This window comes from Pseudorca crassidens, chromosome X (assembly GCF_039906515.1).
Source record: "Pseudorca crassidens isolate mPseCra1 chromosome X, mPseCra1.hap1, whole genome shotgun sequence".
Taxonomy (NCBI): Eukaryota; Metazoa; Chordata; class Mammalia; order Artiodactyla; family Delphinidae; genus Pseudorca; species Pseudorca crassidens.
Genome location: NC_090317.1, coordinates 118635172 through 118661057, shown reverse-complemented (window position 1 = coordinate 118661057; position 25886 = coordinate 118635172). Strand labels below are relative to the sequence as shown.

Genomic DNA, 25886 nt, shown 5'->3' with positions numbered 1-25886 from the left:
CAACTACTGAAGCCCACGTGCTCTAGAGCCCGTGCTATGCAACAAGAGAAGCCCATGCACCGCAATGAAGAGTAGCCCCCACGTGCCGCAACTAGAGAAAGCCCGTGAGCAGCAACGAAGACCCAACATAGCCAAAGCTTAATTAATTTTAAAATCTATTTTTGAAAGTCTACAAATAATAAATGCTGAAGAGGGTGTGGAGAAAAGAGAACCCTCCTACACTGTTGGTGGGAATGTAGATTAGTGCAGCCACTATAGAAAATAGTATGGACGTTCCTTTAAAAACTAAAAATAGAGCTACCATATGATCCAGCAATCCCACTCCTGGGCATATATCCGGAAAAGATGAAAACTCTTAATTCGAAAAGATACATGCACCCCAATGGCAGCACTATTTACAATAGCCAAGACATAGAAACAATCCAAGTGCCCACCAACAGACAACTGGCTTAAGAAGATGTGGCATATATATATATACATATATATATATATAAAAATATATATAATATTACTCAGCCATTAAAAAGAATGAAATACTGCCATTTGCAGCAACATGGATGGACCTAGAGATTATCATACTAAGTAAGTCAGACAGAGAAAGACAAAAATTGTATGCTATCCCTTATATGTGGAATCTAAAAAATAATACAAATGCATCTATATACAAAACAGAATACAGACTCACAGACACAGAAAACTCATGGTTACTAAAGGGGAAAAGGGGGGAGGGATAAATTAGGAGTATAGGATTAAGAGATACAAACTATTATATATAAAACAGATAAGCAACAAAGATTTATTGTATAGCACATGGAACTATATTCAATATCTTTTAATAACCTATAATGGAAAACAATCTGAAAAAATATATATATATAACTGAATCACTTTGCTGTACATCCAAAATTAACACAGTATTGTATATCAACTGTACTTCAATTTTTTTAAAGTACAAAAACAAAATGAAAAAAAAAGTAGTCATAAAAAATGCTTCACAATGTCAAATTACTTGTGGCATTTGAAATCCTTAATAATGATAAAACAGTTAAATTATAATATCCAACATTTAAAAATTTTCAAAATGAAAGTAAACAACTTATCATTTGTATCTGTGTGGTTTTGCCAAGATTCAACAAAACCCACACCTAGAATTATCAGAGTGAAAATAAAAAACATCAAAGATGACATGAAAATATTAAAGTAGCTAGAGGAAAAAAAATGACATTACAGTCAGAGGAAAAATAGAATGACAGCTGAACTGTCAACAGCAATGAAAATCAAAAGGCAAAATAATGATACCTTCAATGTGCTGAAAGAAAACAGCTGTCAACTTAGAATTCTACACCCAGAAAAAATGTCTTTCAAGGAAGGAGGTGAAATAATGACATATTCAGATGAACATAAACTGAGAAAGCATGCCACTAGCAGACATTCACTAAAGGAAATTCTCAAAGATCTACCTCAGGCAGCAGAAAATTAATCCCAGATGAAAGGGATTAAGGAGGATTCCTACTAAGAAGGAATAAAGAGCAAAGAACATGTTGAATATGTTGGTGAATATCAACAAATATTGATTACTTAAACAATAATAGTAATAGTTTATAAGATTACAAAAATATATAATTAAAATATACAACAGTAATAACATGAATTTGAAGGGAGTAAATAGGTAGAGTATTCTAAGTTCCTTTTATTGTCTTAGTGCAGAAGAAAGATATTAATTTCAGACTTCCTTGAAGAAAGCATGTTAAAATTCCTAGAGCATTAAAAGAACGGAAAATACAGTGTATAACTTCCCAACAAGAGGAGAACAAATGGAATAAGAAAAAATAATCCAAAAAAGGATAAGAAAGGAAAACAAAACAAAGAAAAGGCAAGACAAATAAAAAGCACAAAATAAGATAGCATACTGAAAACCCGATATATCTGTGATTACAATAAATAGAAATAGATTAAAAGCTCCAGTCAGACTGGCTGACTGGCAAAAAAATAAAAATCCGACTATTTGCAAGAAACGCATCTGTTTAGATTAGGATAGATAAAGGCTGAACATTAGAAAGAGAAAGAGAAAGAATAAGAACACCAACCAAATAAAAGCTGGTATAACAACAACAACAAAAAGCTGGTATAGCTACATTAATACAAGATAAAAGCAGACTTTAAGCTAAAAAAACATAAAGAGGATTACTACAGAAGGTTCAGTGGACCAGAAAGTTATGAGAGAATTCAAATTTGTACACACCTGATAATGGAGCCAGAAAACAGATAGAGCATAATGTAAATACTAGAAGAACTACAAGGAAAAACAGACCCATAATCATAATGGAACCTATAGGGGAAAAACAATTCGAATAAAAGCAAACTTCTCATCAGAAACCATGGAAGCCAGAAGGAAGTTGCACAACATTTTTAAAGTGCTGAAAGAAAACAACTGCCAACCTGGAATTCTATATCCAGCAACCACCTTTCAAGAATGAAGGGGAAATAAAGACATTCTTAGATGAAGGAAAACTAAAAATTTGTTGCCAGCCAACATACCCTAAAAGAATGACTAAAAGAAGTTCTCTAAACAGAAAAAAAAAAAATGATAAAAGGAGAAATCTTTGAAAACCAGGAAAGAAGAACGAACAACTGAAAGGACAAAACTGCATAAATACAATAGATTTTCCTTCTCTTCTTGAGTTTTCTAAATTATGTTTTATGATTGAAGCCAAAATTATCACACTATATAATGCCACTCTCAATGAATATAGAGGAAATATTTAAGACAACTATAAATGGTAGAGGGTACAGGATTATAAATTGAGGTAAAGGTTCTAAATTTCACATTAACTGGTGAACTGTCTAGTGGGGTAAAGGACAGAGGAGGCATTATTTCAGAAAGTATTGAAGTCACTTTCTTTTTTTTTTTTTTGCGGTACGCAGGCCTCTCACTGTTGTGGCCTCTCCCGTTGCGGAGCACAGGCTCCGGACGCGCAGGCTCAGCGGCCATGGCTCATGGGCCAAGCCGCTCCACGGCACGTGGGATCTTCCCGGACCGGGGCACGAACCCGTGTCCCCTGCATCAGCAGGCGGAACTCTCAACCACTGCGCCACCAGGGAAGCCCTGAAATCACTTTTTTAAAAACACTTTGCATCTCCTATTTACTCCTCAACTTTCTAAATCTGGTTTTTCAAAGAAGTCTAGCAACCATGCTTTTACTTAAGACCACTAATGAGCTCTCTCTCTTGAGTTTTATGCTGCATTTGATAATGCTGAATACTTATTTGCTTAAAATCTTTCCTCTCCTGTTGTTGGGGGAATCAACCTAGTGCTTTTCCTACGTTTATATACTTTTTCTCACTGTCCTAAATTGAATTCTATCATCTACCCATCTTTTTTTTTTTTTTTTTTGCAGTATGCGGGCCTCTCACTGTTGTGGCCTCTCCCGCTGCAGAGCACAGGCTCCAGACGCGCAGGCCCAGCGGCCATGGCTCACGGGCCCAGCCGCATCCGCGGCATATGGGATCTTCCCGGACCGGGGCACGAACCAGTGTCCCCTAGCATCAGCAGGCGGACTCTCAACTACTGCGCCACCAGGGAAGCCCTACCCATCTCTTATTCTTGTGTTTCTCAAAGTTCAAACCATGTACAGTGGAAACACCTGAGCCCCACTCCGGACCTACTGATTCAGAACCCCTAGATGTGAGCATCAGGATATCAGCCTTTTAACAAGCTCTCCCAGGTGATTCCAGTGTGAGAATTATTGTTTTAAATGTTGACGCACAAGGTTCTGTGGTTGATCCACCTCCACCTGTTACACATCTATAAATAAAATCACACCCACTGCTATCAACAGGATGTGTAAGCTGCCCACCTCCACACCAACTCCCCAGCCAGCACCTATAATCCCACCTGACACAAAACGTATTTATTTGAATGAACGTGATGATTCTCAAACCTGCTTTGTCAACCAAGACCTAACTCTTTTAGGCTTCATACCTGCATGTACATCCATCCAATGGACATGTCTACCTAGATGTCCTAAATTACCCTGAATCAGTTAAGATTAAATTCAGCTAACAGTAACAGAAAAGCCTAAAACAGTGGTTTATATAACACAGAAATTTTTCTCTCTCAAATAATAGTCTGGAATAGGCCAGTATAAAAATTCTGCTCCACAAAGTTCTCAGGGACTCTGGCTCCTTTCTGCTTTCCACTTCGAAATGCCTAGAATGTGGTCCCCATTTCATAATCCAAGATAGAGCTCCATCCAAAACAACCACATTCCTAGCAGCAGGACAGAAGCAAGAAGAAGGAAGAGAGAATGGTACATTCACTTCTCTGTAACACACTACCTGTGCTTTTATCCCACTGACAAGGACTTAAGTCTCACAGCTGTAACTAACTGCTAAAAAGGCTGGAAATCTAGTCTTTATGTCAGGCAGCCAAACTGCGTTATTAAGGAAAAATATAGGGAGACCAGATACTCAAGGACAATATCATTCTGGGCTACACATTCCAAAGTTACCATGTCCCAAATTGAACTCACCAGTTTTCAGAACACACTGTGCAATTTCACACCTTTGTGATGTGTCCACCCTACCTTTATCTCCATTCTGCCTGGCAAACTCCTTCTCCTCTCTTAATACTCACATCATGTGTCTTTTTGTGAAGCTTTCCTTTACCCGACCACCCTTCCGCCAGCCTAAACAGACCGGAGGTCTTTTGGGCACCTTCATATCTAGCATACATCTCTAGTTTTACACTGCTAATTCTGTACTGTATTTTTTTTTAAAGTCTATCCCTCCATTCATCCCTCTCCCACTAGAAGGTAAACTTCTTGAGGGCAGAGACTATGCCTTACTTTATTTATTTATTGGCCACACCACAGGGCTTGTGGGATCTTACTTCCCTGACCAGGGATTGAACCCGTACCCCCTGCTGTGGAAACATGGAGTCCTAATCATTGGACCGGGAGGGGATTCCCATGTCTTATTTTAGTATCATATGCACATAAATCTGTATCACACTAAATTTTACAAAAATCAACCATTAACATCTCTTTCCTAAAATTATGGCAGCAGGGAACCAAAGAGGTACCTAACAAAAAGATCATCATGGTATGTAGTATTGTAGTATAATGGGATGTGTTAAAGTTCCAAATTACAGAATATTCTAATAGCAGTTACAAGAATAATATGGCTATGTGCTCATACCTAGCCACTGCCCTCCTCCACCACACTACCTACTCATTTGCTACACCCATCTTTTTTTTCTGGTATAAATAAATAAATTTAGTGGGGTAAATTTTAAGTATGTTTACATTTGATTCCACTTATAAGTTTACATTTAACTTAGGCCAAATGATTGCGTTCTGTGCTTAGACTCCACTTAAATCTCAGCAGTTATTCCATCACAGAAGACCAGGTTAGGCATGTCTACGTCCTTGGAAGAGTCAAGCAAGAAGCTTCAATATTTTGATGACTTTTCTTTGAAAGAAAATATCTAGACTAGATGACACTATATTCAACTTAGGAGGCGCAGCATTACAACTGATAAACACATGATGGAAACAACATACTGATCTATGATGGCTTCCACAGTCAAAAATTTTTACGGACATGTACATTTTACTTAACACTATCAAAGTATCAATTTAACTTGAAAAAACAACCAAAATCATGTAAAACATGTATATAACACTTGTTATGCCCAACCTTTAAAAAACTATCTTCAAGATACAAACAATGGAATGCCATGTGTAATTTTAAATAGAATATCAACTATAAAGGTACCTGAGCACCCCAAAATGTTTCTAGCAGCAAGGCTTCAATAGTCTAAGTGTGACTTGTAGCTTTGTCCATATTCCCCAGTGTGGACTGTCAATTCAGACCACGATGTTGTGTTGGCCCTCAAAAATTCTAATTGTAAACTTTTACCTCCAGTTCTCTAACCTGGACAGTACCCTTGCTGTTCTGCCTGATGCTCCTCAGTTGGACATGAAATCCTACTCTCAATGCCAAGAGCAGATAGATCTAACTTCAAGAAAATAAAAGAACATGTATTAGTTAGTTATTATCTTACCATAAGTTCCTGGTGGTTGTAATACATCTCCTGTCAGGCGACACCACCCAACTGGGAAAATATCTCGACAATCATACTTGCACCAATAATCAAAAGCTCCACTCCAGCCATCGAATGTGATATAAACTTCATCTCCTTTAACATTTCCAATAGTTGCAGGGCAGATCAGATAAGGGTTCTTTCTGTCTATAGCTTCAAGTTTCATTCCCACTTTAAAATTATTTAGAGGTGGCTTTGGTGGTTCCTACCAAAACATTAAAAAAAAGTTTTCATTGTTAAAATGTATTAAGAAGCATTTGCTCAATTGTATTCTTACAACCTTCAGCAACCAAAAATTAAGCTTCATGTTTATCAATTAAATACAGGAAGAAACAGTTCTCACAGATTCCTCTGAAACTCTGCTCTACAATATCTCACTTACTCTGGAGCAGAGCCAAGAACCTAGAAGAAAACAAAACCAGCCTGGGGCTTCCCTGGTGGCGCAGTGGTTGAGAGTCCGCCTGCCGATGCAGGGGACACGGGTTCGTGCCCCGGTCTGGGAAGATCCCACATGCCGCGGAGCGGCTGGGCCCGTGAGCCATGGCCGCTGAGCCTGCGCGTCCGGAGCCTGTGCTCCGCAATGGGAGAGGCCACAACAGTGAGAGGCCCGCGTACCGCAAAAAAAAAAATAAAATAAAAATAAGGTCTTAAACATTTAAAAAAAAAAAAAAAAAAACAGCCTGATAGTAATTCATTCATTCATTCACTCAAGAAGTATGTATTATATACTATGTACCAGGAATTTAGCATTCGTAAGTGAACAAAAATATCAAGATCCCTGTTCTGGTGGAGCTTATATTCTAGTAGTGGTGGTAGCAGGGGTAGGGGAGCCAGACAGGATGAAGGGGAGGAAGCAATAACAAGAAATTTTAAAAGAGAGTCAAACAAACCTAAAAATATAAAAATTATAGGGTATTTTGAAAGATAGTAAGTCCAAAGAGAAGGAACAGCAGCAGGTAATATCTAAAAAAAACCTCCAAGTATAAAATGCAGATACAAGAACATGAAAGTCACACAAGTCTGGGGTCATTTATGATAAGCAATCCAGAAACAAATATTTAAAAGTATTCCTTAAGGACTTCCCTGGTGGTCCAGTGGTTAAGAATCCACCTTCCAATGCAAGGGACACGGGTTCGATCCCTGGTCAGGGCACTAAGACCCCACATGCCGCGGGGCTTGCCCTGCTCTACAGCCCACGTGCCACAATTAGAGACAAGCCCACACACCACAAGGAAGAGCCCGCATGCCGCAATGAAAGATCCCACATGCCACAACTAAGACCTGACAGCAGCCAAATAAATAAATAAATGTTAAATAAAAATAAAAGTATTCCTTAGTTACAGAAAGTTAAAGCATGCAAATGCTAACAGGATTCTTAGAAAGACCAAGTGCTATGTTAAAAGCAACATCTTTTTTTTTTCAATTTGCTTTTTATCCTAGTAAATGGCACCATCAGCAATCCAATCACCCAAGCCAGAAACGTGGAAATGGTCCTAGACCTGTGGTTCTCAGCCTGACTGAACATTAGAATCACCTGGAGCCACACTGCCAGCACTACTGATTAAATCAGTCTAGGTGGGGCCCAGGGCATGTTTTAATTGCCCAGATCCAATGCTGAGAACCACTACCCTAGATGCATCCTTTCCCCCTAACACAATCAAAGACCACAACCTGCCAATTCCACCCCCTAGATCTTTAGAATAACGATATTGAAAGTTAAACCTTCAGGGGACTTCCCTGGTGGTGCAGTGGTTAAGAATCCGCCTGCCAATGCAGGGGACATGGGTTCGAGCCCTGGTCCAGGAAGATCCCACATGCCACGGAGCAACTAAGCCCACGCGCCACAACTACTGAAGCCCACACTCTAGAGCCCGAGAGCCACAAGAGAAGCCACCGCAGTGAGAAGCCTGTGCACCGCAACAAAGAGTAGCCCCTGCTCACCGCAACTAGAGAAAGCTTACGCCCAGCAACGAAGACCCAACGCAGCCATAAATAAATAAATAAATAAGTTAACCTTAAGGAGTGCTTATTATATATATATATATATATATATATATAAAAAAATAAAAGGTAACCTTCAATTGTTTAGTATATGCCAGGCACAGTTTAAATATTTCCCAGATATTAATTTAATTCTCACAGCAATCCTATGAAGTCAGTGCAATTATTATACCCATTTTACAGATAAAACTGATGCACAGTGGCCTAAGACTATACCATAAGTATCAGAGCTAGATTTTAAACTTAAATAGCCAACTTTGTGAAACACCCTACACCCCATCATCTGCTGGGCCAATTCCAAGTCATCCACACTTCAAAGCCCAATTCTCCTGGTCTCTTTAAGCCTTCCCTGACCAATGCCTGCCCACTCCAAGGCCCACCAAAGAGGTGATCTTTCCTTCAACTGTGAAACTATTGTTAAAATGTGTTCACTCCTCTGGGACTTCCCCAGCAGTCCAGCGGTTGAGACTCTGCCTTCCAATGCAGGAGGTGTGGGTTCAATCCCTGGTTGGGGAGCTAAGATACCACATGCCGTGGGGTGTGGCCAAAAACTTAAAAAATAAAATGTGTTCACTCCTCTATGAGACAAAGGGATTCTTAAAACCAAGTATCACTTCTTTTACATATTGTTATTTCCAGCACAGTACCCAAAAGTAAGCATTTTTTAAATGAATGAACCAAGGAATCACCTGGAGAACAGTAAATGAGCTCTCAACTAACTCTTTCACCAAGATATAATTTTAAAAACCTATCTGGTAGATTGGTTCCTTTTAAAAATTCCTCCTTTACTGTAAAGCAATTATACTCCAATGAAGATGTTAAAAAAAAAAAAAGAAGCCTCCTTTAAACCCATCTCAACATCCCATGCTTTCTCTGTTTCCTTTAGCCTTGCAATCTGAAAATTCCTTAATTCTTAGCCTTCAAAGTCCTTTTAATTACATACTCTTAATATGATTCTTAAAACCACCCTGAAGGGCTTCCCTGGTGGCGCAGTGGTTGAGAGTCCCCCTGACGATGCAGGGGACACGGGTTCGTGCCCCAGTCCAGGAAGATCCCACATGCCGCGGAGCGGCTGGGCCCGTGAGCCATGGCCGCTGAGCCTGCGCATCCGGAGCCTGTGCTCCGCAACGGGAGAGGCCACAACAGTGAGAGGCCCGCGTACCGCAAAATAAAAAAAATAAAAAAAAAAAAACCCACCCGGAAAGTCAGCAGGGCAAAAGTTAGATTGATCAAGGATCAAAGTATTTGATAAATAGCTGGTAAGTAAGAAGCAGAGTCACATACCGACACTTCATGAAAGGGCCAAAGGTCCGTTATCAGTTATTACACATGGAAAGAAGGGGGGGCAGATTTTACAAAGTATAACCATGGAGGTTGATATATTTGTGCTAGACATTCACAGAATGCAAAAAACATTCAAGACACATATAAGGATCACAGGGCCTTACACTGTCATTCAACAGAGTAAGAGTAAGTCTTTCCATAGCAAAGTAAACTAGATCAAATGGCAATATACATTTTCTGCTACAAAACAGATTTAAGACAGTCAAGACAAGAGAAACAGAACTAATTTTAAAATTCAAATGTATAACCTAAAAAGAAATCCCAATATGACAGTATGTTATCAATGTCACTATTGGCTGGCAAGTAACAAAAACCAGAAAATGATTACAAACAAAATGCAATTTATTCTCTAAAGATTTTCATACTGTATTAATTCTTCTAAATTTCATGAAAACTCTATCAAATTTTCTTACATAAGTACAGCCATACAAATAAATATTAATAAAGCTCTAGGAGAAAACAAATTTTTATTTTAAAAAAATCAAAGGAACTACTATTTTAATAACACAGTAAATGAAAGGACTTTATCTCAAAACAACCTCCTTCCAGATTTAGGTAACTGGCAAAATGGTTCCCTCTGCTGTCCACAAAAGGTAATGATACAAAGTTGCTTTAAAATGTGTTGTTTTTTTTTAAATAAATTTATTTACTTATTTATTTATTTTTAGCTGCATTGGGTCTTCGTTGCTGTGCGCGGTTTTCCTCTAGTTGCGGCGGGCAGGGGCTACTCTTCGTTGTGGTGCGCGGGCTTCTCATTCCGGTGGCTTCTCTTGTTGCAGAGCATGGGCTCTAGGCACGCAGGCTCAGTAGTTGTGGCTCACAGGCTTAGTTGCTCAGCGGCATGTTGGATCTTCCCAGACCAGGGCTCGAGCCCTAAAATATGTTTTTAAAGAATATAGTTCGTGGGCTTCCCTGGTGGTGCGGTGGTTAAGAATCCGCCTGCCAATGCAGGGGACACAGGTTCGAGCCCTGGTCCGGGAAGATCCCACATGCCGCGGAGCAACCAAGCTGGTGAGCCACAACTACTGAGCCTGCGCTCTAGAGCCCACACGCCTAGAGCCCGTGCTCTGCAACAAGAGAAGCCACCGCAGTGAGAAGCCCGTGCACCACAACGAAGAGTAGCCCCCACTCACCGCAACTAAAGAAAGCCCACGCAGCAACAAAGACCCAATGCAGCCCCCAAATTTAATTAATTAATTAATTAAAATATATATAGTTTGTCATCATCCATTCTTGAATGACTTCCTAAACACAAAGATATAATTTGCAAAAGCAATAGCTAAAATAAACAAGGGATCATTCTCTTTTACTGTAAGAAAATGATTCTGTTCTAGAAGGTGGCTAGCAAAGAATGGCCTTTTAACCTCCCTCCTTGCTTACCTACAATATGGTTCTCCTTACAGGCTACTTTTTCACATATCCCTGTGATTGAAGCCAGTCTCAGCATTACCTACATTACCCTTCTGCCTGGAATATTTTTACCCTTGTAGTCTCAAGGTTCATTCTCTCCCTTTCTCCACATCTTCACTCAAATGGCAACTTCTCAGCAAGACCTTCCTGGCCAACCTATCTAAAATGTCACCCTCCCTTCTCCTTAGCATATAAAACTATCAAACATAATACACATGTATTTATTATGGCTTACTATAAATTTACCAAGCTAGAAGGTAAGCTCCATAAAGCCTGGAGTTTTTTATAGCTTTGTTTACAGCTACATTCCTAGAGTCTACCTGTGATCACAAACTCCTATCCTTAATTTCTACTTCCTTACTTTTAATCAATTACTTCTTTGACCTCATCAAGAATTGTAGTCCTTTAACCTTCATTTATTCATTTACAAATATTTACTGAGTGCCTACTAAATGCCAGACACTACTGAAGGTTCTTGATATATATTAGCTAGCAAAATAAAAATCTCACCTTGCAGTGCTCACATGCTAGTAAAGAGAAAGATGAGGAACATAAGTAAAATATATTCTATGTTATATGATAAGTGCTTTGCAAAAACAGAGAGAGAGAGACAGAGACAGAGACAGAGACAGAGAGAAGATCAGAGTAAAGGGAGATCCAGAGAGCAATGTAGGGGAGGGGTTGTGCAACTGTAAACAAGGTAATCAGGACAAGCCTCATCTGGAAGGTGACATGTGAACAGAAGCCTGAAGGAGGTGATTATTAACCATGCAGTTATCTAGAGGAAGAGTGTTCTAAGCAGGGCCAACAGCCAGGGCCAAGGCCCTAAAACAGGAGATGTGTCTGAAATATTCGAAGAACAAGGAAGCAGAGAGTGGCTAAAATGCAGTATGCAAGTGGGAGGGCAGTAGGAAACAGGTCAGAGAGAGAGTGAGGGGTCGTATCATGTAGAGCTGTGGAGGCCACTGTAAGAACTCTGGCTTTTACTCTGAGTAAAACAGGGAGCCCCCTGGGTGGTTTTGAGCAGAGGAGTGATATAATCTCACTTTTTTTTTTTTTTTTTGCGGTACACGGGCCTCTCACTGTTGTGGCCTCTCCCGTTGCGGAGCACAGGCTCCAGACGCGCAGGCTCAGCGGCCATGGCTCACGGGCCCAGCCGCTCCGCGGCATGTGGGATCTTCCCGGACCGGGGCACGAACCCGTGTCCCCTGCATTGGCAGGCGGACCCTCAACTACTGCGCCACCAGGGAAGCCCCTCACTTATGTTTTAAACGGAATACTCTGCTTGCTGTGTTGACTACAGACTGTAAGGTTATAAATAAAGAGATCTATGAAGAGGTTACCACAGTAATCCAAGTGAGAGATAAAGGCAGCTTGTTCCAGCCTGATAGCAACGGAGATGGCAATAACTGGTTGAATTTCAAATATATTTTGAAGGTAGAGCAAATAGGGTTTCCATATGGACTGGATGTAGTATGTGACAGAAATAATCACCAAGGTTTTTGGCAGAAGCAAATGGAAGGATAGTTGCTACTCCCTGATATGGGAAAGGCTGCAGGTGGAGCAGTTTGACATGTCTGTTAGACATCCAAGTAGGGATACTGAGTAGGTAGGCTGGATATACAAGTCTGAGATGGGAGCAAAACATCTGGAGCAGAAATATAAATTTGAAAGTCACCTACATACAAACTGTATTTAAAGCCAGGAATTAGATGAGATCACCAAGGAATTAATACAGATCAGAGTTTCTCGAACATGACACTACTGTCATTTGGGACCAGAACATTCTGTTGTAGGGGCTGTTCTGTGCAGTGTAGGATGTTTAGTAGCATCCCTGATCTTTACTCACTAGGTATAAGTAGCACCCACATACACACACAGTTGTGATAACCCAAAACGTCCCCTGTTGAGAACCACTGTATAAAGAAGAGAAGAGGGGACTTCCCTGGTGGTGTCCAGGGGTTGAGACTCCACGCTCCCAATGTAGGGGGCCCAGGTTCGATCCCCGGTCAGGGAGCTAGATCCCACATGCATGCCGCAACTAAGAGTCCACATGCCGTAATGAAGATCCTGCACACAGCAACAAAGGTCCCACGTGCTGCAGCTAGGACCCGGCACAGCCAAATAAATAATTAATTTAAAAAAAAAAAAAAGAAGAGAAGAGGACCAAACACTCTAACATTCTATCACACCCGTTCACATCCAGGTTACAGTGCATCATATCACCACTTTCTTCTCAGCACCCCAAACCAACTTATCCCCTTGTCCTTGTTCTGTTACCTCCAAACCTTAGTTCAATATCACCATCCACTTTACTATTTATTCTCAGTTTCCAAGCACTGCTGGAGAAAAGTCCCACATGCTTATTACATGTAGTGCTACACATATTTAGTCTTCATCCTCAGGTGAACCCTCCAAAATACTGTCATATGTCCCTAGGTCGATCCCTCTCCCATCCCACATGGCACCTATTCCAAACTTTTATCATTTGCCTTAAGACCAATAATGTTTCCTCACTATACATTCATTACTTCGTTAACTGACTTTCTCCTAAACCACAGAGTAAGCTCTCTGCCTTGGTGTTAGAATATAGTAGACTTTCAATCAATGTATGAATCCTTCCCTCCAGCCTTTGTCAGTTTCCTATTTCACAGTAAATCGAGGCCATCAGGAATGAACTCTATCAATATTCTGCCCCCACAATTACAAATTTAACTCTATCTGGGGACACTTTTCAGCTGGTCTTCAGTTCTTGCTAATGTAACTGATGAACTTCCTATCTACCAAATAGTCAAGAATCAGCTTTCCTTTTAACTGACCTCTACTAAGTACCTGATATGGGTACTTATACATCATGAAGGTGAGTGGGTATTTCTCAAGGTTCTAAACTTGACACTCTTCTCTTTTCCTTCTATATATTCTCTTTGGACTAGCTCATTCATGCTCAAGGCTTCCACCCCTACCATTTAAGCTGAAAACTCCCAAATCCACGTACCCAAGCCAAACCTTATTTCTAGGTTCTAAATACTTTATGTCTAATGTCTGGTGGTAGTCATTCCTCCTCAAACTTCCCAGAGGCACTTCAACATGTCAAAAACTAAACCTATCTTCTCCCTCTCTATGTATTCATCTTCCTGTACTCCCCCATCCTTTCTTTATTCATCGAACAAACAAGTACATACCAGGACGTATGATAGGCACTGCAAATACAAAGCCATATTAACTTTTCAAAACGAACTCACAGTCTAGGAACCAAGAGACAGTGAAAATAATAATATAATCCAATAACCACAAAGACTGACATATGGGGGACTTTCCTGGTGGCACAGTGGTTAAGAATCCGCCTGCCAATGCAGGGGACACAGGTTCAAGCCCTGGTCCGGGAAGACTCCACATTCCGTGGAGCAACTAAGCCCATGCGCCACAACTACTGAGCCTGCACTCTAGAGCCCGCGAGCCACAACTACTGAAGCCCACACGTCTAGAGCCCGTGCTCCACAACAAGAGAAGCCACCGCCATGAGAAGCCCGCACACCGCAATGAAGAGTAGCCTCTGCTCGACGCAACTAGAGAAAGGCCCGCATGCAGCAATGAAGACCCAACACAGCCAAAAATAAATAAATAAATAAATTTATTTATTTTAAAAAGACTGACATATGCACAAGGCGCTACAGAAGTATAAGAATACAGAGGCAAAAATAGGGAAGGTATCCTGGAGGATTTAATGCCTGAAATGAATCTTAAAATAAAAATAGGAATTAACCAGAGATAATCAGCCTAAAAAAAGGAATATGGTATGGACAGGCTATTATAAGCAATTCAGAACATAAAATCCACAGCAAGAAGTGGCAACTGTAAACCAGATAGATCACAGAGCACCTTAAAGGCCATATTAACAAACTTATACTTCATCCTGAATGCAAATGGTAACTTCAAAGGAGTTTTAAGTATGGAATGATGTGATATGGCTTCTGTATCAGATATTTCTAGCAGTTGTGTTTAAGGGTGACAATTATAGGCAGTTATAAGGCTAGTTGAACAGTCTAGGCAAGAGGAAAGCCTGCACAAGGGGCAGTGGTATTAAGGTTAGAAAGAAGAGACACAACAAAGAAATAATTAGCAAGCTAAGTAGGTGGGCCTTCCTAATTAATTGGCTATCCAGAGGCCAGGGTCAAGGAGGAGTGAGGATTTAAGATGGCTCCTGGCCAAGTTCCAAGCTTGGCTGAAAAGAGCACCCCACAAATCAGTAAGAGTAAGAAAAGAAATCCAGTAGAAAAAAGGCAAAGGCTATAATCAGGCGATTCACAGAAAAATAAAAGGCCATTAAACACATTTTAAAAGTTCAATTTCACTGGTAATCACTTCAAGGCAAATTACAATGGGATACCATTACCATTCCCACCTCCAAAAAAAGATTTACAAAATTTTAAAAGATAGATAATATTCATTGCTAGTAAAGGTGTGGGAATATGAATATATCTATACACTAATACTGGAGCATAGTTTGGAACACCCTTTTAAGGTGCAATTTAACAGTATATTTCAACACTTAAAGCATACATTCCCTTTGAACCAGGAATTCTACTTCTAAGAATGTAGGCATTCACACTTATATAAAAAGTTCTATATAAACTATAGAACATTCTATAAGAATGTCCACTGTAGATGATTTAAACAAGAATATGGAGACAACCTAAACATCAATCCTTAGGGAGAGGTTAAATCACTTACGGTAATCCATACCACAGAAGAGTACAATACAACCTAAAATATATATGAAACGAAATGGAAATTTCAAAAAAATCCATATTTTAGGGGAAAAACTAAATCACAAAATATATTCCAATTTATGTTTAAGAAATAAAAGCCCATATATGTTTGTGAATGCACAGATAAAGGTCAAGAAGAACATTTTGGAGAGAACAGTAGAACGGAGGAATGGACGGGATAAATGGACACTCATTTTTCACTTTAGTTAAGTATATAGTTTGATTTTTCCCCCCACACAAAGGTAAATTACTTTTATAATATTAAAAATGAAAAACATAATGTGGCATGTGACTAGCTGATAAAGCAACTTAATAAGTAAAATAGATCCAGTGGCTTTTCTAAAGCCACAGCCTAAGCTAGTAAGTATTTAATAAAGACTACTACTAAACATCTCTTTTGTTGTTAGCTATCCTCATATATGCTTTACACAATGCCCAAAGGGATTGCATTCACCTGTGCCCCTTGCTGGTAGGGCAAGCCCACTTACAGCATTCATGCTGCTCAAAGCTATACTCCAAGATTTTTTCTTTGCAATGCAGGAATCATGTCAAATGACACTGCACATCTTTATATCTTTAATCTTCTTGAAAAGTTTTTAAAACGTACAATGTTTACCACTCCTGATATGAATGGTTGTAATAAAATTTAAGTGACTGAGAAAACAATGAGGACAGAGAGTGAGAAAGAAATATTTTGACCCGTAATTTAACTAAAACTTGGCTTTCATTCATTGTTTCTTAACACAGTGTACTCTTTCAACATTTTCTCAAGAGCATAAACTATTTTTGGAATTTTCCCTCTTTGTTATATAACAAGTATTTCCTTGTAACAAATTCTTTCTGATGACTGTTTATAACATTCTTTTACTTCTGCAACCAAATCTCTCCAAGTAACTTTCAAGTGAAAGTTTCAACTTTCAACTTTCATTTTCTCCAATATCAAAGAGACCACTAACATAGCAAACTGAGGCGAAGCTTCACTTCTGAAGGTACATAAAAAATAATAACAAACATTTGCTTCCAGTAGAGTACCCCTTTTTGTATCTGAGGTCAAGAAGGAAGGTACTAATTCATTTTGACTACTGGATGATTAAAACTGAGCCTTTTTTATGACTTGCTGTTACGGGCTGAATTGTGTTTCTGTGTCTCACCCCCCACCCAGCCAAAATTCATATGTTTAAGTCCTAACCCCAGTACCTCAGAATGTGATTGCATTTGGAGATAGGGTCTTTAAAGAGATAATTAAGTTAAAATAAGGCCATTATGGTAGGCCCTAATCCAATATGACCAATGTCCTCATAAGAGGAGGAAGTTAGGATGCAGATACGTAGCTCATGTATCTTTTCCTCCCAAAGAGGAGAAGACGACTATCTATAAACCAAGGAGAGGGGCCTCAAAAGAAACCAAGCCTGCTGACACCTTGATCTCAACTTCTAGCCTCCAGAGCTGTGAGAAAATAAATTTCTGTTCAAGCCACTGTTATGGACTGAGTTACATCTTCCCAAAATTCATAATTTGAAGCCCTGACTCCCAATGTGACTATATTTAGAAACAGGACATTTAAGGAGGTAATAAAGGTTAAGTGAGGTCCTAACGGTGGGGCCCTAAGCCCATAGGACTAGTGTCTTTTCTAGAGAAAGGGAAACCAGAGATTCCTCTCTTCCACGCATGCACAGAGAAGAGGCCATGTGAGGACAGAGCGAAAAGACTATAAGCTGAGAAGAGAGGCCTCACCAGAAACCAACCCTGATGACACTTTGATCTTGGACTTCTTGCCTCCAGAAATGTGAAAAAATGAATTTCAGTTATTTAAGCCACCCAGTCTGTGGTACTTTGCTACAGCAGCCCGAGCAGACTAATACGCTTGCCAATCAAGTAATATTAAAACCATTTTTGCTTTCCATATCAGAGAAGACAAAGCATTTAAGCACCCACTGAAACAATAAAACCACAGCCCAGTTGATGGAAGCTTTTCATAACATCTTTCTCACCTTCTTAAAGAATGTTGCAGGTGCCATTTCAGATCCACTCAGTGTTCGCAAGAGGAACATTGGCCAAGATGATGTGTTCATCTGGTACCCTATTTTATAAAATAAAGCAGAAATCAATTTTAAAAAGCCTCCCTGTGATATTACAGCAAGGTGGTATTAAAAAAAATGTTTCATTTACCATTCTCCTTCAGAGAATGACTTTCTTATTGACGAACTCAGGAAATGGGCAAGAGGAGCTGGTGTACCTTCCAATCAGTGCTACTGTATCCACTGTACTATTAAACAAGAATGCTACAGTGGGGGTAGAAATTCTCATCTTAAAGAAGCCACTAGCTAGGGTTCACCAACATACACATATATGTTGGGAATGGGCAATACTAGGAGAAATCCAAGCCAGAGCCCAGGAGAGCTTCCATTCCCCACCAACAATCACACACGCAGGGTAAAAAGGCCGCAAAAGACTTCCAGTCCCTCTTTTTCCTCAGAGCCTCTGCCTTATTTCCTTTCCGAAAGACAGTTTTCTGTCAAACTCAGCAAATGTACACTTATGATGGTGTATTTCACCATATGTAAATTTCGCCTCAAAAGGAAAAAACCTGTAAATAAACAGTGGACTCTAAGTTAATGATATGCATGCGAACGTATTTAGGAGAAATGCACTGATGTCAATAACTTATCCTGAAGTGCATTTAAAAATATGATGGACTGATGAATCGACAGGAGGACAGGTGGACAGATAAGTGATAAAGCAAGTATAGTAAAATGATAACCGGTAGAGCCTAGGTAGTGGGTATGTGGGGGTTCACTGCAAAATTCTTTCACCTTTTTTGTAGGTTTGAAATTTTTCATACATTATATTGGGAAAAAAGACAGCTCTCACTTTAGTAAACTTTGCTCACTAAATGATCTTATCTTAGAACTTTTATCAGATACTATCAAAATAGACTCAACAGGTGTCTTCTCTAGAGATCTCGTCAATTAATGGTGAATATCACAGCATCTGGCATGTGTAGCAGGGAGCAGCGATCTGCTAGTTTTAGTATTTTCTGGGGGCAATCTGTTACATGCAACACTTGCCTCCCTTGATGCCAGAATTGGTGAGAACTTGGCATGCATCCCTGATGAATACATGCATTAAGATAGGGAGGCACATGAATCACATTGGCAATGGGTCCATCAATAGGATAAAATACGCAAGGAAGTTCAGACAGAAAGTCATCCTATAATAATCATGTACCAAAACACCCTTAATCTGACTAGGAAAATAATTGTTGCTAGGGAAAAATGGGGGAGGGTTGTTACACACTCTCTTAAAATAAATCAGTATTATTAGTGATATATAATAAATAGTTATCCACAGCATGGATTCTCCACACTGTGGTTAGAATAGTACATAAGAATCATTCTCTGGTCCTTATGCCTTTCTCTTAACCCCCATCTTATCCTATTACATGATGTACCACGATTTTCTTTTTTAATTTAGCATTTTTCTTAATTCTTTAATTGCCTAAAGTCAAACATAGATTAAAACGTCAAAAAAGATCAAAGTGCACGTTAAAAATTCAAACATAGATAAAACTAATCCATGATATTAGGAAGTCTGGACAGTAGTTACCTTTGGGAAGGAGGAGGATATGACTGGGGATCAGCAGGAATGGGGCTTCTAGGGTGCTGACAATGTTCTATTTCTTGATTTGGGTGTTGGTTATACAAGTGTGTTCATTTATAAGCTGTACACTGTTCTCCATGTATGTTGAAACTTTAAAAAAAACCTTTTAGGGACTTCCCTGGTGGCGCAGTGGTGAAGAATGCACCTGCCAATGCAGAGGACATGGGTTCGATCCCTGGTCCAGGAAGATTCCACATGTCACGGAGCAACTAAGCCTGTGTGCCACAACTACTGAGCCTGCGTGCTGTAACTACTGAAGCCTGGGTGCCTAGGGCCCGTGCTCCACAACAAGAGACGCCACTGCAATGAGAAGCCCATGCACCACAACGAAGAGTAGCCCCCGCTCACCACAACTAGAGAAAGCCTGTGCGCAGCAACAAAGACCCAACGCAGCCAAAAAAAAAAAAAAACAAAAAAATACAAAAATAACACTTTTAAATAATAACCTTTAAGGTTTAAATAAATAAAGCTTTTAAAAAGGAAAATGAAATAAGTTGTGTTACATTAAAATGGAAACTATTCAAAAGCGCCTGATGAGCAAATTGGCAAAAACTGTATTTTTTATTATGTGCTGTCAAAAAACACACTCATCAGCATGTATTGCTATTTATTTCATATTTTTAATTAATAAACTCTAAAAGTAATTTGAAAAAAGAATGATTATAAACTTGGTTATGTGTTTGAAATGCTGACAATCACAATAGCTATGTTTCCTTTAAACAAAATACAAACACATAGTATCATATTGTAAACAGAGAAATAAAATCCAAACAGGGAAGAACTAAGTCTCAGGTTTATATTATGTCTCTTACAGAATTCTGTATGAATTAAGAAATACTATAAAAATAAACAACGAAAAATGTGAATGATATGAAGAAAGAAAAGGGGAAAAGCATAAAACACATACACCCTAAACCATCTTCTTGGAATAACACATCTCTGATTAGTTTTTTCAAATATTTTAAACCAAATTAGGAATAAGTAACAATTACAGCAAGGACAGTATAAAAAGATATTGCTAAAAGAGTAGTTATTATTATCTTACATTTTTGGTTCTCAGGGAGTTTTTCACTAGTAGGAGACAAAAAAAATCCATTCTCTCACTGTGCTTTATAATAGAGAATTTTCATTTTTAGCATTGTAAAGAAACAAAAGCCAATACCCACCATTCACTCAGAATGTAGAAGTAATAAACTAAATCCTTATATTCTACAGAATACCATGGTACTCTTATTAAAAGAGAAAATTTTTGTACAAAATTAGTGTCACACACTTCATACCTTTTAAAAACCTGGTCAAAATTGAGAGCTTTGTATTAAAAATCTTTGCTGAAGAGTTCCATCCATCTCCTCCTTTTCAAAGATCTATAGGTACTGACTCCTACCCCTCTCACCATGACTTCTTCCCACATAGGTGTAATGAAATTTCCAAGTCTGAAACTGGAGTCCCGATGTAAAATCATACCCTTCTGCTGTGCTCATCCCCATACCAAAAATGATGAATGGCTCATTAGACAATATTGAGGGAGGAAGTGACTCATATCAAATGCTACAAACTTCTCCCCCAGAAGGGTTTCTGAATCTGCCTGTGTAATCCAGTAGAGCTGCTTTTGACATTTCAAGTTTTAAGGCAGAATGAGTCTTGCTCTGGAGTGGGGAACCTTTAGCACACAAATGCCAAATATGTACTTAGGTGAAACTCTGTAACATATGGTACTGAGTTACTTTCTCATACATTCTCCACAGTAACCACCTGACTATCTATTTGTAAGAATGCCCAGAAGAAGAGATTTTTAAAAGGCCAGTTAAAATTATTTCTATTGAATATTACATTAACAAAAATATGTTATTTTAAGAACTGTTTATCCTTACCCAGTGGAGGCCGAAGTAAGTCCCCCTCCTTTTCACACGTCCCAACAGGCTGTATGTCCGGAGAATCAACAAGCCGCCAAAAATCATTTCTGTTGTCACTACCATCCAGTCTTAAACGTAGCCTGGCACCAGTAATTCCAACGACTGTGGCGATGCATATTGAAATCATATTGCGAGGGTCATGGGCTTCCAGTTTCATACCAACTTTGAAGTCATTAGCTGGTGGAATCTGGGACTATATATATACATACATATAAATAAAATTTTGTTAAAACGCATCAACTATAAGAAAATCAAATGGTCAGTTTGATTTTTAAGTACGTTTTAAGTAACAGTCACAGCAGTTGGTGAACAAAGTAAGAGCTATAAGGGTTAAGAAAAAGATCTTCTCCAAACCCTCTCCTTGGCTTGACATGCAGCCTGACTTGGCTGCCCACTGCTGGTCTTGCTAATCTGCCCACTTCCAGGCAACCCAAATACAGCCTCAAAAATGCATCCTGAGTGGCTTTCTAAAATAAGAATATGATTAGGCCATCCCCCTTAAAATAAGCCAAACGACAGCTCACCACTGCCTAACATAAAGTCCAAATCCTCAGTACACGTTAAAAGCCACCGCACCTTAATCTCATTCCCATACTATCACTTCTATCCACTTTGTGCTTCAGCCACTCCACACCATCCCTTAACACTCAGGTTCTTTTACACCCACGTGCCTTTGCTTTGGATGTTCTCTCTGCCTGGAATATCCCTCCCCTCATCCCAATCACCTCAGATAGCCACCTCTTCTGTAAGCCCTCCCAGTATAGTTATCACACTTTTCATAATTAATTATTTACATGTCTGTCTTTCTCTCCAGATCTGACATAAAGTAAATTCTTAATGAATGGATGCAAAGAGACCATCTGGTTCTTAAGCAGCACTAACACAATCCCACTATCTCCTCACACTACTAGATCCTAACAATCACACAGGCACCCTTCAACAAGTTAATAGTTTACATCAATATATACAACATGACATCTACAGAATTTTGGCATACCTGTCTGAAACACTCTGAAGGAGCACTTAAAGATCCAGTCTCTTTCAAGTAATTTTCCCAGTTAAAATCATCTGGAAAAAAACACGCAAAAATAGTTCTGTTGTTTCCTTTTTTTGGCCATGCCATGCAGCTTGTGGGATCTTAGTTCCCCGACCAGGAATTGAACCTGGGCCCACAGCAGTGAACGTGCCAAGTCTTAACCACTGGACCAGCAGGGAATTCCCATTAATACATATAATATGTATACTAACTTTCAGGAATAAAATGGGTTTTAGTTCCATATCTCTTCAAAGAAATACTTCTTAAAGAACAGATTCAAATTTCCTGATCTACATTTGACTACCAGCATGGAAATAAAAAATAAGACAACTTCCTAATAACAGCTCTGATATAAATTACAATCCAGATCATCTTGATGAAATGAAGACTGCAGCACAGTGATTCCAAAAATGTGAACTCTAGAAATAACTAAAGGACTTTTTATAGAGTAATAGCAAATTCTACTCATATGTCTCAAATATAAATTTACTCAAGACGTGTTTTTACCATTTCATCCCATTACTGTGAAGGCGTTTCTTTGTTTTTCACAGGGATCTAAAGGTGTTTAGATGTGTGGTATAGCAGAAATAAAGCAATACTTTATGGAAAGAAAAACTCTGAGAACCAGCATTGTTTCTCAATTGACTATTAGATCCCCATCCAGGGTGTTAAGAATATGGTAGCAGAACAAAGCAGAAACCAGTCGTCAGTGCAATGACTGATATGCATTGTTGTAATTATCTGTATTTTCTACAAACTCTTGCTGTCCTTTCTCTCACTCAGTCTTCATGATATATTATAATGCTAGAAGAGAAGGTCAGAAAGTATACTTTGCCTGGACACTTCAATTCACTGTGCCAGTCACACTGCCAAGACACTGAAAGACTTGATAGCAGTATTAAAGGTACTATTAATTCATACAAAGTTTAATTCTCATCAACCATGACGTTTTTTTCTATACTCTTGTCTAATTTCCTCACTATAAAAATATTGGGTTCGACAGTTCCCTCCCTAGGGGAATCTGTGTTACTAGCCTCTTATATATCCTTCAAAGGATATAACAGTTCCACTTACACACTGCTAATAAATGTTTAACAGCCAACTTTCCAGAAAATACAAACAAAAAGCCTGACTGGTAGTGTTTGCAGATTTCTGTGGTGTAAATACTACCACCATGGCTGAGTGATTGCAAGGTGCCAAGGTAAAGTCACCAACCACAAAGTTAGGAAGAAATGTGTACCACTGGCTCTCCCAAGCTGATGTGAGCCAGCTTCAGAATACCACTGTTACCTGAAAGTATGCATTTATATGTGTATGTACACATATTATATGTGGTATTAAGCATGTCATATGTAACACTGTATACCCTTTTAGAGATTTTTCCACTAAAAGAAAAAATACTGGGTTTAATTCTTCTTCCAGATAATGTAAAGCAAGCACTACCACAGTGCTGAAAGGTATGCAGCAGAATGTCAAGAACACAGGCTCTGGAGATGAACCTGCCGCCTTTCAGTCGGACTCTGCCTCTTACTAGCTATGTGACCCTGAGCAAGTCATTTCACTTTCTCAGCCTCAGTTCCTTCACCTATAAAATGAGGAAAGTAATACATATGATATAAGGTATTTTGAGAACTAAGTGAAGTAGTACACATGCAAGTAACTCAATAAATGGTTTATGTTATTATTCTAAAACTAAATGTCATAGTTGTGCCTAAACTTAAGAATACTGGATAGCTTTATTAAAAGTGAAAACTGAGATCTGTGGTTCCAAAATTTAACTGACCAGGTTATTTCAGTGACCTCCTAAGCACTAACCTGACAATCAAGAGACCCAAGGTTCTAACTGAAGCTCTACCACCATATGACCTTGGAGAGCATTACAAAAGAAGAACAAAACAAAACATGAATGGGGGAAAAATCTGACTAGGATGTCATTAAGGAGCCACCATACCAGGAAGAAAGGAGTATAAGTTGAAAATAATGACTGAGAAATCAAAACCATTTCACAATTATACCTCAAAGAACTTAATTAAGACTCTTCCACAAACCAGTTACATTTGTAAAATTTTTCAACGACATTGGAAAATACTTTATCCAACACAATTTTTAAAATATTCTATTACCATTTGTGTCTTAATGGGCTATAATTTGAACTAGCAAATCCTTTATACCAGTGCTCCATAATACAATTATTTTCTATTGCACTGCTAGTTAATTTAACCTTTGGAGCCTTAATTTTTTTCTTTATTCATAAGGCAAAAATTTTTAGTCCACAGAACCGTTCAGCTTGGTTGTCCATATGATGAGAGCCTGCCAATAACATGGGGGAAACACACATAGCAAAAGGCTTTACTAATTTAGATTTGATACATCTACAATATCACAGCTGGAATTGCTGACCAGGAGCCAAAACAGTCAAAGTCACAGACAAGCATGAAGTTCCCGTCTGCCTCTGCATCTTATCCTCACTGACAGATTTGGGTGGGGGGGGGGGTTTACCCTCTCTCAGAAAGGAGCCCTGGGAACTCATAGACCTGTTCATGAGACAGATGTACATACATAACTTTGTGATCTGTTACCTGCACATGTTTATGGTCCTTCTTGTTTGATTTGTACTCTATTCTAGTCCATACATTAACCCAAACACCTTTCAGCAAACTGAACATAATCTATGAGGCCCCCCAGTCTTCTCCAGAGTAAATCAGAATCATAATGTCTTCTACCAGTGCTGGGTTTGGGTTCAGAGGCTATGTAAAGAAAATGGGCAAAATATCTAGAGCTTGAAGCTTCTCAGCTGAATGATCAGCACCCAATACCTCATAGCATTTATCACAACTGTAACTGGGCATTTGTTTAATGTCTACTTAAGCTCAAAGACAGCAAGAATCATGTCTGTCTTATTCATCAATGGATTCCCATAGAAGGTCACCAGTATGTGTCAGGCACTGTACTAGGTACTGCAGATGCAGCAGTTAATAAAACAGACAAAAATCCTGGCTCTCTTGGAGCTTACCTTCCAGCAGTCACTCACTGATTTCTAAAATGAGATGTTAGAGTGAGAGCCCTGAGAACTATCTGCAGATGTCTGTCAATTTGATTAAGTAATATCATTTTTAATCAGAATTTCTCAAACAGAGAGTTTGAGAATTTTGAAAAGTTAACTAGTTTCAACCTTTAAGAATATATTTTTTCAAATTTATTTTCATGAAATTTCCAGAATAGGAAAATCTATAGAGACAGAAAATAGATAAGTGGTTGCCTAGGGAGAGGCACTGGGAGGAAATGGGGAGTGGCTGTTAATTGGGTACAGGATTTCTTTTTAGGGTGATGAAAATGTTCTAAAATTGATTATGGTGATGGTTACACAACTCTGGGAATGTACTACTGAGAAGGACTGAATTGTATATTTGAAATGGGTGGATTGTATGATATACGAATTATATCTCAATAAAACTGTTATATTAAAAAAATGGAAAGGAATTTGTAGGGATAAGGAAGAACATTCTAACCTAATGGCCTCCATTTCCTTTGGAGGGTTTTGGGGGTTGGAAGGAAGACCTGAGGAACAAAACAAGGCCAATGAGAAAGAGAGCTAAGGAAACACTGAGGACACAGCTACAGTGAGAAAGAATGACTCCATGGGGATT

General features: G+C 39.0%; 1 protein-coding gene across 3 annotated transcripts in view; it reads right to left on the bottom strand.

Annotated features, from left to right (window-relative positions):
• The window catches only part of SCML2 (Scm polycomb group protein like 2), an 88490-nt gene that overhangs the window by 39518 nt on the left and 23086 nt on the right, over positions 1 to 25886 (bottom strand). For all 3 annotated transcript variants that reach the window (XM_067722154.1, XM_067722153.1, XM_067722155.1), the window contains exons 4-7: positions 22201 to 22271; positions 21162 to 21396; positions 17622 to 17710; positions 6068 to 6311 (exon numbers count right to left, since the gene is read on the bottom strand). In XM_067722154.1, the coding sequence (XP_067578255.1) occupies positions 6068 to 6311; positions 17622 to 17710; positions 21162 to 21396; positions 22201 to 22271 (639 nt within the window). The remainder of the gene's footprint in view (positions 1 to 6067; positions 6312 to 17621; positions 17711 to 21161; positions 21397 to 22200; positions 22272 to 25886) is intronic.